Source organism: Urocitellus parryii, chromosome 12, assembly GCF_045843805.1.
Source record: "Urocitellus parryii isolate mUroPar1 chromosome 12, mUroPar1.hap1, whole genome shotgun sequence".
In the NCBI taxonomy this organism is placed as follows: domain Eukaryota; kingdom Metazoa; phylum Chordata; class Mammalia; order Rodentia; family Sciuridae; genus Urocitellus; species Urocitellus parryii.
The window spans coordinates 84218387-84229975 of record NC_135542.1 but is presented as its reverse complement, the minus strand read 5'-3'; the positions used below and the strand labels follow the sequence as shown (position 1 = coordinate 84229975).

Genomic DNA, 11589 nt, shown 5'->3' with positions numbered 1-11589 from the left:
TGCCCAGAGTCACACAGCAAGCGAGTGGCAGAGCTGGGACTGGAGCCCTATGCTCCTCCTGGCTGCATGGCTTATGCTGCTCCTGGAGGTAAGTGAAAGTTCCTTTGAGAAGGATCCTGATCCAACAGACCAGCGCACTTCCTGGTCACCTAGGCAGAGGCAGCTGAGTGTGTGGAACTGCTGCTTTTGATTTGGCTATTTAAAACAAAACAAAACAAAACTCCATCAGTAGGCACTAACCCAGCCTTCAAGCACTCTCCACAGGAGAGAATCAAGGCAACCACAGGCCAGGGTAGGAATGCAAATTAATATTTGTCAAAGGCCACACTAGGCCTTTGATCTGTGCAAAGTCTCTCTCCTCATCCTTTGTGCCTTTCCCAGAAATTAAAATTGGTTTCCATATTCTATGACAAGCTGGAAGTATCCAGGTTGGAACAGGCATCTGTTTCTTCAGAGCAGAGGAATGGAGGGCTTCCAGTATGAGCTTGCAGGATAATCCTTTTATTAGAGGCTTCTAGAATTCCTAATTGTGCTGGAATGTGGTGTCACTGAAAACAAGATACAAAAGAACGGCTGGGTGTGGTGGGGACCATGGTAGAGGCATGGGCAACTAACTGCCCACCCTTAGGGACTGTCTCAGTAGTTCTATGGCCTGGGGCATTCTTCTTTGTTGTTCCTGGCTTGGCGCTTGGCTAACTGTAGATGCTCAGTTAAGGCCTGCAACCTAGTTGTCCTGACAAGACTTAATTTTATGGAGGTATGTGGCAAACAACACACTTTTTTTTTTTTTTTGGTACCCGGATTGAACTCAGGGGCACTTGACCACTGAGCCACATCCCCAGCCCTATTTTGTATTTTATTTAGAGACAGGGTCTCACTGAGTTGCTTAATACCTTGTTTTTCAGAGGCTGGCTTTTGAACTGGTGATCCTCCTGCCTCAGCCTCCCAAGCCGTTGGGATTACAGGCATGAGCCACCACACCTGGCTAACAACACACTTTTTTGCATGAACCCTGATAGTGTAGATGGGAGGCCCCAGGCAGCTTGATGTTCACCCATGTAAGCTGGTGGCAACAGAAGGATCAGTGGCAACTGTCTCTGAAGCTTTGCCCACCGGAGCCAGCCTATCCTGCTTCAGGGGCTCATGCTGGCTGAAAGGAGCAGGGAAAAAATTCCACTCCGTCCTCCCAAGCCACCCCTAGAACAAATGCCTTTTCAAACACAAGACAGGAACAAAGGACTCGTAGACACCAGTAGAAATGCTGTATTCATTTTTGAGGACTGTGCTACTTTTAAGGCAAGTGTCACACATACAAAACAGAGATGAACAGTTTTTATGACATGTTAGAAAGAGAGTGGTGGGGGGAGACATTTCAGACAGGGTGTAGTGGGATTTTCCCTGGTCGGTGACCCCTGGTCCACTGTTGCCTCTGCAGACTGAGAAACAGGAGACATGGCCCCTTCTTTGTTCTCTTCCAGTCTCCAAGGGGAGGGTCGTCTGCCCATCACATGGAAGCAGGCTTCTCCAGGTGGCAGCAGCAGAACTGTCCTTATGGCAGGGCTACGTTAGGACATGAGTGTTCAACCAATGGGCCTCACCGTAACCTGTGCACTTTGTAAGATTCATCTTTAGAAATGGAAAAGCAGGAAGCCAAAGACATATACTTTTAAGTTAGTTCTCTATCCAAATTTAAACTACCTTGGATTGGAGGTAAAACTAACACACAGGTACACGTGCATACACAAATGCGCGCACACACACACATAGTATATATACATACTAGTATATATACCTGCACACATTTGTACACGGAAGTCTGTAAAGTGGTGGATATTCATTTACAGTATGGAATCCCACAATGCAATTGTCCCCCCCCCACCCCCTTTGAAAACAGAAGGCATTGGCAACCAGCTCTAGCCACAGGCTAGAAGTTTCCAGGTACCTCTTCTCAGTTCCTGGTCACTCCTGGATTCACAGGATACTGGAGTGGTTTAGCTGGTTTCGAGAGAGCAGGCTTTCCCACAGAGCAGGTCATCTCTGAGCCCCATGGCTTCCCCCTACCCCATCCACTCAGGCACAGACACCCTATTCTAAAATGGAGGGGTATTTCTCTGTCTGTCCTTCTCATGGTAATGGCAGATGCATCATAAAGATGTTTACCTGTAAGACCTGGTGACACAAACAGGGAAACCAAGAGTGAACGAGACTGAGCATTTGGGGACTTTAATGGCCTGATGTGTGTATTGGGGAGGTGGCCCAAACAGTGGCTGGGCCTGGGGATCACACAGAAGACAGGCACCCAGAAATGTGGTGGGAGGTGGGGAGTAAATTCATCCCAGCCTAAAGGACCTCAGGAGAGGCTGCATGGGATGTTACCAAATAACAACTCAGAGAACAGGTCAGAGGCAGGATAGAGGATCTCCTGCTCAGGAGAACTGTCTCCACCAGAAGGTGGCCTCCACAGAAGGAAGCTGTCACTTAGGTAGATAAGAAGTACACATGGGTTAGCATTTGCTCTCCAAAACCCCCAAATGATGAAATGGTCATTTTCACGGATTTCATTCGCCTCACCAGATCCCTCTGAGGTAGGTTAAGAGGCAGGTGACATTAGCCCCATTTTATAAATGGGGTAAAGTGAGGCCCAGGACTTGTCACATCAACAGCCATGGTAAAGGAGCAGACTCAGGTCTTCCCTCCAACCAGCAACACCCTCTCTTCTAAGAGAACCCTTCCCTGGACTAAAACTGGGGCACAGTATCTGGAGGAATGTGGACCACTTTGCTGGTAATTTTAAACTTTGATGCGCCAGCAGGAAAGGAGTTCTCATCTATGGAAATCAGCCAAAGCTTGGGGACCGGGGAGTAGGGGCATCCCACCCCAATTAGAGCATGGATTTATTGGTGGGGGGCAGGTGGTTTTTGTAGTTTTGTTTTTTTCTGCTGTGTGACATTTTAGGGTCTAGTTAAAAATTAAAATTAGATTAATAAACCAACATGGATTGTGAATGTGATGACCACATCTCACCTCCCCAGAGAAAGAGGCCCCTCTGGCCCATTGTCAAATCAGAGTGGATGGAGATAAAGCTGAAGTATTGTCAGAGGCTCAGGCCTCAGAAGCAGAAAGGTACCTCAGCCTGGGATGGGAACAGGGCAGATGTGTTTGCCCTGTCCTTAGCAGGGTCCCCACCCTCACCCCCAGGGTGTACTCCCTTGCCTTTCTTTGATCTGGGAAATTAGAGTTCCTTAGTGATACTGACCAGGCACCCCAGCAGTGCTAACACCACCTAGAGTATTTTTCTTTCTTTCTTTTTTTTTTGTGGTACTGGGAATTGAAACCAGGGTCGTGTGCATGCTACGCAAGCACTGTACCACTGAGCTACATCCCCAGCCCCGACTTGGAGTATTTCTAACTTGACACTGGGCAGTACCTCGGGTCCCCTAGAAGCCACCCACACTTAGTTGGAGCATAAACTCTTGAAACACCTGAGTTGCAGCTCAGCAAATTCCAGCCAAGGTTAAGAATTTGGGAATTTTTCCAATTACTACTGTCCATAAGGCAACGTGACAGGTGACCACAAAGGCCCTTGGTTTGCCCAGAGAGCATCTGATGACCCCTGACCGGGGGCAATGAAGAATACATCCACATTTTTCCAGGCTTTACCCAGAGGCCCCCGAGAGCCCACGATCTTCCCAAGCCTGGCAGCTTGAGGGGGTGTTTCCAAACAGAGTCCTGGTGCCAAATGTCCGTGTCCTGGTCCTTGGGAACCCGTTCTCACTGGGGAGCCCAACGCCTGTGCTGAGGTAATTCCTCTAACTAGTGACTAGGCCAAAGCATTGCTTGGAAATTAAAAGTCCATGAGGGCTGTGACTGTGTCAAACAGGGTGGGAGCAGGGCGGGGTGAAGGCCCAGCCCCCTCACAGAACCGACTCCTTGGATTCCAGTTCTGGGGCGCTGGCTACAGGGCCTACAGGGTTCTGGTGTGTCACCAGAGGTGATGTCTCCTCCTCAGACTTGGAGTTGGCAACAGCTTCCACTTTCACCTCGCTCAGTTCCTGCTCCCCTTTCTTCATGGCCTTCTGATTCAGGTGGTGGAGGATGCCCGCACCCAGGGCGTCCCCTTCCACGTTCACCACGGTGGTGGTCCGGTCCCTGGTAGGAAAAGCAAAGGGCAAGAGTCACATCCAGTATCACCACTGGTAGCTAGCAGGGAGCTGGCCCTGTCCCAGGCAGGCTGGACAGCCCTGGGGAAGTAATGAGGAGGGCTGCCTTGTTATTTCCTGAAGGGTATGCTACTAAGGGTCTTGCTCGAAGTTGATCTTACATCCCAGCAAATCAGGAGGCTGAGGTAAGAGTCTTGCAAATTCAAGGCTCAGAAACTTAGTGAAACCCTGTCTCAAAATAAAAAATAAAAAGGACCAGGGGGGCCAGGAGCAGTGTTGCATGCCTGTAACCCCAGTGACTCGGGAGGCCGAAGCAGGAGAATCGCAAACTCAAAGCTAACCTCAGCAACTAAGTGAGGCCCTAAGCAACCTAATGAGACCCTGTCTCAAAAAATAGAAAGGGCTGGGGCTGGGGATGGAGCTCAGTAAAGCACTCCTGGGTTCAATCCACAATACCAAAAAAAAAAAAAAAAAAAAAAAAAAAAGGAAAAGAAAAGAAAAAGAAGTATAAAGAAGCAAACAAGTTACCCATATTCCAAACTCTGAATGAGTCCAGAGTAACGCTGCGATCTAGCTCCTTCCAGACATCTTTCTATAAATGTCGTTTATATGTAATAGACACCATCGTATAAAATTCCATAAAGTTGGGAGAGTAGAGTAGACATGGCTTTGTGTTCAGCTCTTCTCCCCTCAGTGTCACACTGAGCTGTTCTCATTTTGGCCCAGCTTCACTAATGGGACCTTCCTGTGCATTCCATGGCTGTTGGCAAACGCCCTCTCACAGAACGACAGCACTATCCTTTCTAGCTTATCTACCACAGGTGAGTCCAATATCTATCTTCGTTCAAAGAAGGAACTGTGTCCATATTGAAGAGAGGGGAGAAAATGTGATCTTCTCAGGGGGCACGAGAGGACACAAGCCATGGGTGCAGGATCATAGGGCATGGGTGGCTGGAGGGCTTGGTGGGTCAGCTGGCATGGGCCCTATTTCTTCCCTGGCTAAGTACCACTGATGTCCTTTCTCCTTGCACCAGAGGCAGCTGCATGAGCTCTGATATGACTCTGGTTCTATCCAAGTTGCCAGCTTGGGGACAGAATTCCTTTTGATGGAGGATCTGGACAACAGGCATCTACAGGACATTTTACCCTCATTTCACTAAGGGTGTTAAGTTGGAAAAACTGATCCCGACCATCCAACCACCCAACCACCATGGGTAGATCTGAGAGCTCAGTGCCAGGTTCCTGTATTCAGGTCTTCTCACGCCTGGCTATGACTAGCCTGGCAGGAATGTCTTCACTGTATCTATCAAATGCTTTCCCATGTGCCCAGTGTTCTGTGTGCTTTGCATGTGTGGATTTATTTAACCCTCACTGCAGCTGCGATGGAGCTTCTGTTATGATTCCCATTTTACAGATGAGCAGACCAAAGCACAGAGGAGCTCACGTTACTCAACTGCTACACGGTGAAGCCAGGACTTGAACCCAAGTGCCTGGGCTTCTGGATGCTACAAGCAAGTTCTCAGTGTTGGCATCTCATGGTCATTCATTGATGTTCATGTGCATTTGACTCTAATATTTTCACTTTTCTAGTTCAGTTTCTTGCCCATGTGCTCTCCTATCTCAACATCAGCATCTCAGCTGACCCTCCCTACACAGTGGGATATTATTTACAGCTGCAAAAGGTATCACAAGATTCAAGAAATCGACATTTAGAAACTCTCGCATTCACAGAGTTCACTTTCTTTCCTGCCACAGAAATTGATCCTTAGACATTTCCAGGTGAAGGACAACCATTCCTGAAGGATCACCGCTCCGACTACTTATCTCTCATCTGCAGCCAACAACCTCCATGGCCCCTGTGCCCCCTGGGCCTGTGCTGGGAGCCTTGGCCCTGAATCCTCACTGTATTGGATGCTACAAGCAAGTTCTCAGTACTAGCATCTCATGGTTGTTCATGGATGATCCTGGGCATTGGGTCTCATATTGTTTAACTTTTCCTAGCTCTAAATCTGGACTTGCCAGGTTTACTGTAGGCTACTTCACAAGGCAGGGAGTGTGTTTTAGGTTTCTTTGCATGCCCCAGGCCTAGCAGAGAGTCAAGCTCCCAAGGAACTACACAAAAGACTTTTCTGGTTTTGGTGTCCTTAGGACTTGCTACTTACACAATCCAGTCCACAGCCAGGATCAGAGAGAGGTCATGGGTGGGCAGCCCAATGGCCTCCAGGATAATGGCGATGGTGAGGACCCCTCCAGCTGGCACGCCCGCTGCTCCAACACTGGACGCGGTGGCAGTCACTCTAGGGGATGGCAAAGCAGGGTCAGCCCTTAACATAGATATGCAGAATATGGCAGTCATAGTGGAGAAACTGAAAACCACACCACCGTGGATTCTGGGGCCTGAAGAGAAGAGCCATTCTGCAAGTGCAGTCAGCTACCTTAGGCCCAGGTTCTACCTCCATGGATTCAACCAACCACGGATCAAAATGTAAATTCTTAAAGATTTCTTCTTTACTGAACATGGAGACTTTTCCTTGTCATGATTCCCTGAACACTACAGTCTAACAACCAGTTACACAGTATTTACATTGTATCAAGGACTGAGAGTATTCTAGATGATTTAAAGTATATGGGAAGCCCGGCATGTTGCTGGATACCTGCAATTCCAACAACACAGGAGGCTGAGGCAGAAGGATAATAAATTTGAGAACAGCCTTGGCAACTTGGCAAGATTCTGTCTCAAAATAAAAAAAAAAATAAAAAAAAAAAAAGGCTTTGGCTACTTAGTGGTAGAGCACCCCTGGGTTAAACTGAGTATCACAAAAAAAAAAAAAAAATTGGAAAATTGCTTAGGTTAGGTGCAAATACTACACCATTTTATGTAAGAGACTTGAGTTTGATGGAATTTGGTATCTGTGATTGGCAGGGGGTTGTGGGGATTATAGGGGAGTGGTCCTAGAACTAATGCCCCCCAAGATTACTGAAGGATGACTCTAACGAATCCAAACTGTCCACACTTTGCAAATGAGATGTTGAGTTGCAATAAACTTTTTTGAAGGAAATCACAAGAAAAACCTCAGGTTTTAATCTAGACCCCAAATGAGGGAAAGAATACTGAGCTTACAGGATTGTGAAGATCTGTCCTGCATTCAGCTCCACGTTGTTGAGCTGGGCGATGAACACCGTGGCCACACACTGGAAGATGGCAGCTCCATCCATGTTCACAGTGGCCCCGATGGGGAGAATAAACCTGCTGATCCTCTTGTCTACACCATTGTTTTCTTCAATGCACTTCATCATAGAAGGAAGGGTCGCTGAACTAGAAATGGAAAAACAACCAACGAACTAAGACCAGGCTAATACATCACTCATCTCAGACCCTGGAACACAGCAATGAGTACTGTCTTAGTTTCTGACTTTCCTTCCTTGAAATAAGAAAAAAAACAGAATTGTTTCAAAGTTTCTGGCATAACACAGGCTTTCTCACCTCCCGACTCCCAGTTACTTCCTGCATTTACCTGTGATATTATTTTCTTGGATTCACCTGTTCCAAATTTTCTCAAGGATCACATATTGCCTTGTAGTACAAAATGTGCACAAGAAGAAAAAGAACTGGTTGTGTATCTGTCTCCCTGATCTCACCTGGTTCCATACTGATATGGCTGGAGCAGCCAAAGCCCTCCAAGCCTACTCACCTGGAGCAGGTAGCAAATGCTGTTGCGAATGGTGTGAGGAGGCCCAGAAGGAATTTGAATGGGTTTTTTCGTGTGAGAACAAAATAAACAAGTGGCAGAACAATTCCTCCATGAATAACATGGCCTAATATAGATGCGAAGATGTATTTCCCAAGGCTGGTCACCAGCACGACAATGTCCTTCATTTCCACAATCTTGCTTCCGACCAGGAACATGATGCCCAGAGGTACATACCTAGGGGATAAGCACAAGGTACTCATCAGGAAGGTGATAAGGAGGGGCTGGGAGATGACGGCCCTTCCTAATCCTAATACAGAATGCAGGAACTTTGAACCAGGACATCATCATCTTGCTCTGGGATAACTCTGAGCACAGAAGAGCATGGGGGTAGATCATGCTCATCTTACTGGTCGAGACTGAGTAAAACAAAGTTGATCACTTACCGTAGGGATTGGAGTCAGCACCAGAGCCCAGACTTCTTTTCTCTTGGAGACATATGGTTTGTGTGTTTGTGTGTGTGTGGTGCTGGGGATTGAACCCAGGGCCTTGTGTATATGAAAAGCACTCTACTAACTGAGCTATATCCCCAGGCCAAGACAGGTGCTCTTAACAGATGGATACTACTAACCACAGGGGCTCCCAAGCAGAAAGCCAGGGACTCAAGATCAAAGCCTCTGGGACTGTGAGCTTGACTTTCAGCTTTTGTTCCGCCTCCTTCTGAGAACTTAGAAACATGGAGGGCTAACATTTATTTCACAGAATTGCTGTGATACAAAATCGAGCCAGATTTTCCCTTCTGTGAAATTTTACATTCTTTGTGGTTTGGCAAACATGATCCCGTGGGAAAAAGTCAGTAACAATGACACTCTGGGAACACTTCTAGAACGTGAAGATTTTTTTAAAGGCAAAAAGGGAAGGAATGACTTATGGGAGCTGCAAAGAACAAACGTCAGTTTTTAAAATTTTAATAGCAATTCAGGAAGAACTTGTTTGTTTTCTTTTTATTATTTATTCTTTTTAGTTATACATGTCAGTAGAATGCATTGTGACATACACACATGGAGTATTCATGGTAGGACTGTTGATTTTTTAAAAAAATTTTAATTATATATGTAATAATGTTTCAGAGTTCAAATTTCAAGGAGTACAAAAGGGTCAACAGTATGAAATCTCTCATTTCTATCCCTTAAGTACCCACTGAGGACAGTCAATGCAGAGATTTCTTTTTAGAGATATTGTAAGTAGTGTTATTAATTTTAAATCCTTGTTGTAATACATGAACACATTTTCCCTTCAAAAAACTAAAACATTATAAATTAGACTAAAATCCTCTGTAGATACAATTCCCAAGCCAGACTCCACTTCAGATAGTTGTGCTAACTTCCTATGCATTAAGGTATATAGGAATGGATTTAAATCTGTACATTTATTGACTTTTCACCCTGCATTATGCCTTTGAGATCCTCTCATGTCAGGACTTAGAAATCTACCTCATTTCTTTTTTTTTTTAGTTCCCTAATTTCTTTTTTTTTAATATGTCTTTTAGTTATTGATGGACCTTTATGTTATTCATTTATATGTGGTGCTGAGAATTGAACCCAGTGTCTCACATATGCTAGGTAAGTGCTCTACCACTGAGCCACAACCCCAGTCCTTAGTTTCCTGATTTCTAATGAGGTTGGGCCTCCCTTAAAATGTTTACTAGTGGGCTGGGGTTGTAGCTTAGTGATAAGAGCGCTCGCCTAGCATGTGAGAGTCATTCATTGGATTCGATCCTCACTATATATAAATAAAATAAAGGTATTGTGTTCATCTACAATTAAAACTATTTTAAAAAATGTTTACTGGTCATTCAGCTCTCCTCTGTGATAAACTGCCTGCTTAAATATTTTGTCCATTTTCTAATAGTGTCTTCAGTCTTTTTCTTTTTCAGTAACAGAACTCTTTATTTCTCTATACACGGTATGTAATATGTTATTATTATTTTTTTCCAATAAGGGTCTTGACTTTTAACTTTGTTCAAAGTATCTTTTGCATGCAAACTCTTTGGATTCTGACATGTTCAAGTTTAGAAGCTTTTAAAAATGCTTTTGCTTTTTATATGTTGCTTAGGTAGGCTTTCCCTATTCATATATTTTCCTTCAAATATTTTTAGAGGATTCTTCTTTTATTTTTCTTCTTCCTGATTAGTTTTATCCAAGAGTTGGCAGCGTAAATGTTTGTAAATAAAGTTTTATTGAAACACATTCACCACCATTTATTATAAGTTACTTTTGGCTTCTTTCACTTTACAATGAAAGAGTTGGGTTATTGCAACAGAAACTGTATGGCTTGCAAAGGTTGCTGACTGTGTGTATGGTTGGTTCATCTAGAAGTTATTTCTGTGAATACATAGGGTGAGTAGGCAGCTGCTGTGGTTTTAGAGTGGGCTTCTATTGAAGATCCCTCTCATGTGTGCTTGAGATCCTTGACCATCTGAGGTCATAAGATACTCCAGTGCTATGTGACCTGTGCTTCCTGGGCAGCTGATCTCCCTCTGCAGCTAGATACCCTGCAAGATCTGCCTCACCGAAAACCTACTTACATAACTGGCACATCAAACTGAAGGAATGACTCAAAGAGTTTCCAGACTAAAAACAAATGTTCTAAACTGGGAATAATACTTTCTTGCATAGGGTTTTCTTAAGTCCAAACTTTGGAAGAATTTTAGAGTCAAAAAATAAGCCGAGAAAAGAACTTGACATCTGATGAAAGAAAAGTTTCCTTTCTGAAAATACCAGTGTCTCCCCGAGACAACTGCAGTCATATGAAGTGGAGTGTTTGCAATGAACAGAGGCAGGCTCTGGGGTCCTTGGATGGAGCAAGAGAAACACCACTGTTGTTGTGGGGGAAGGGGGTGCTTTAGATTTGGCCTCTATGTTTCAAACATCTCTGAAAACCAGTCCAGTTTGAAAACCAGTCCAGTTATCACCCAGTCTCATTTGATTGAGAAAGAGTTCTGGGATTTTTTTAAGGGTTTGACAATAAGGACATTATGCAAGAAAGGATAAACTAGTTTTTAACAACTAATGGGTAAAAGCTAAAAGCCACAGAGGTCTGGCTTGGGGGAAATTCCAAGTAAAGCTTCTGAGGTCTCTCTCTCTCTCATTATTTATTTATTTATTTTGGTACCAGAGCCACATCCCATTCCTTTTTATTTTTTATTTTGAGACAGGGTCTCACTTAGTTGCTTAGGGCCTTGTGAAGCTATGAGGCTGAGACTGGCCTCAACGGTGCAATCCTCTTGCCTCTGCCTCTGGAGCTGCTGGGATTACAGGCATGTCCCACCATACCCAGCTAACTTATGAGGCCTGAGCATTGGAATTGACATGATTCCTGAGTTGTTTTGAGTGAGCTGGTCAAACTTTTTACTTTTTTTAGCCAGGAATCAATCTATTGTTCTTTTTACTCAATAATCATTCTTCCTTTGATATTCTCACAAAAAGTAATCTATGAAATAAAAACTTATGAACAAAAGATCATTCCAAGTTTTACATGGTTTTTCATGCCTGGGGTGAAGTTGGGCTGGTCCTCCATGTTGTGAAATACTATAGTGAAAGGTCTCTTGGAAATTAGAAGTCTATTATTTTGAGATAAATCAGGCTTATTTTATGTGATAGATGACAAATTCAAAGCTCTATAAGATGATATGGACAGAGCACATGGCATGGGTCAATGGTGGAAACTCCTAAATAGAT

The 11589-nt window shown here is 44.6% G+C and overlaps 1 protein-coding gene across 1 annotated transcript in view; it reads right to left on the bottom strand.

Annotated features, from left to right (window-relative positions):
* Window positions 1–1903: 1903 nt before the first annotated feature.
* The window catches only part of Slc1a4 (solute carrier family 1 member 4), a 28997-nt gene continuing 19311 nt past the window's right edge, over window positions 1904–11589 (bottom strand). Inside the window, exons 5-8 of the mRNA XM_026387205.2 lie at window positions 7853–8086; window positions 7282–7476; window positions 6323–6457; window positions 1904–4149 (exon numbers count right to left, since the gene is read on the bottom strand). Coding sequence (XP_026242990.2) covers window positions 3915–4149; window positions 6323–6457; window positions 7282–7476; window positions 7853–8086 — 799 coding nt within the window. The 3' untranslated portion in view covers window positions 1904–3914. The remainder of the gene's footprint in view (window positions 4150–6322; window positions 6458–7281; window positions 7477–7852; window positions 8087–11589) is intronic.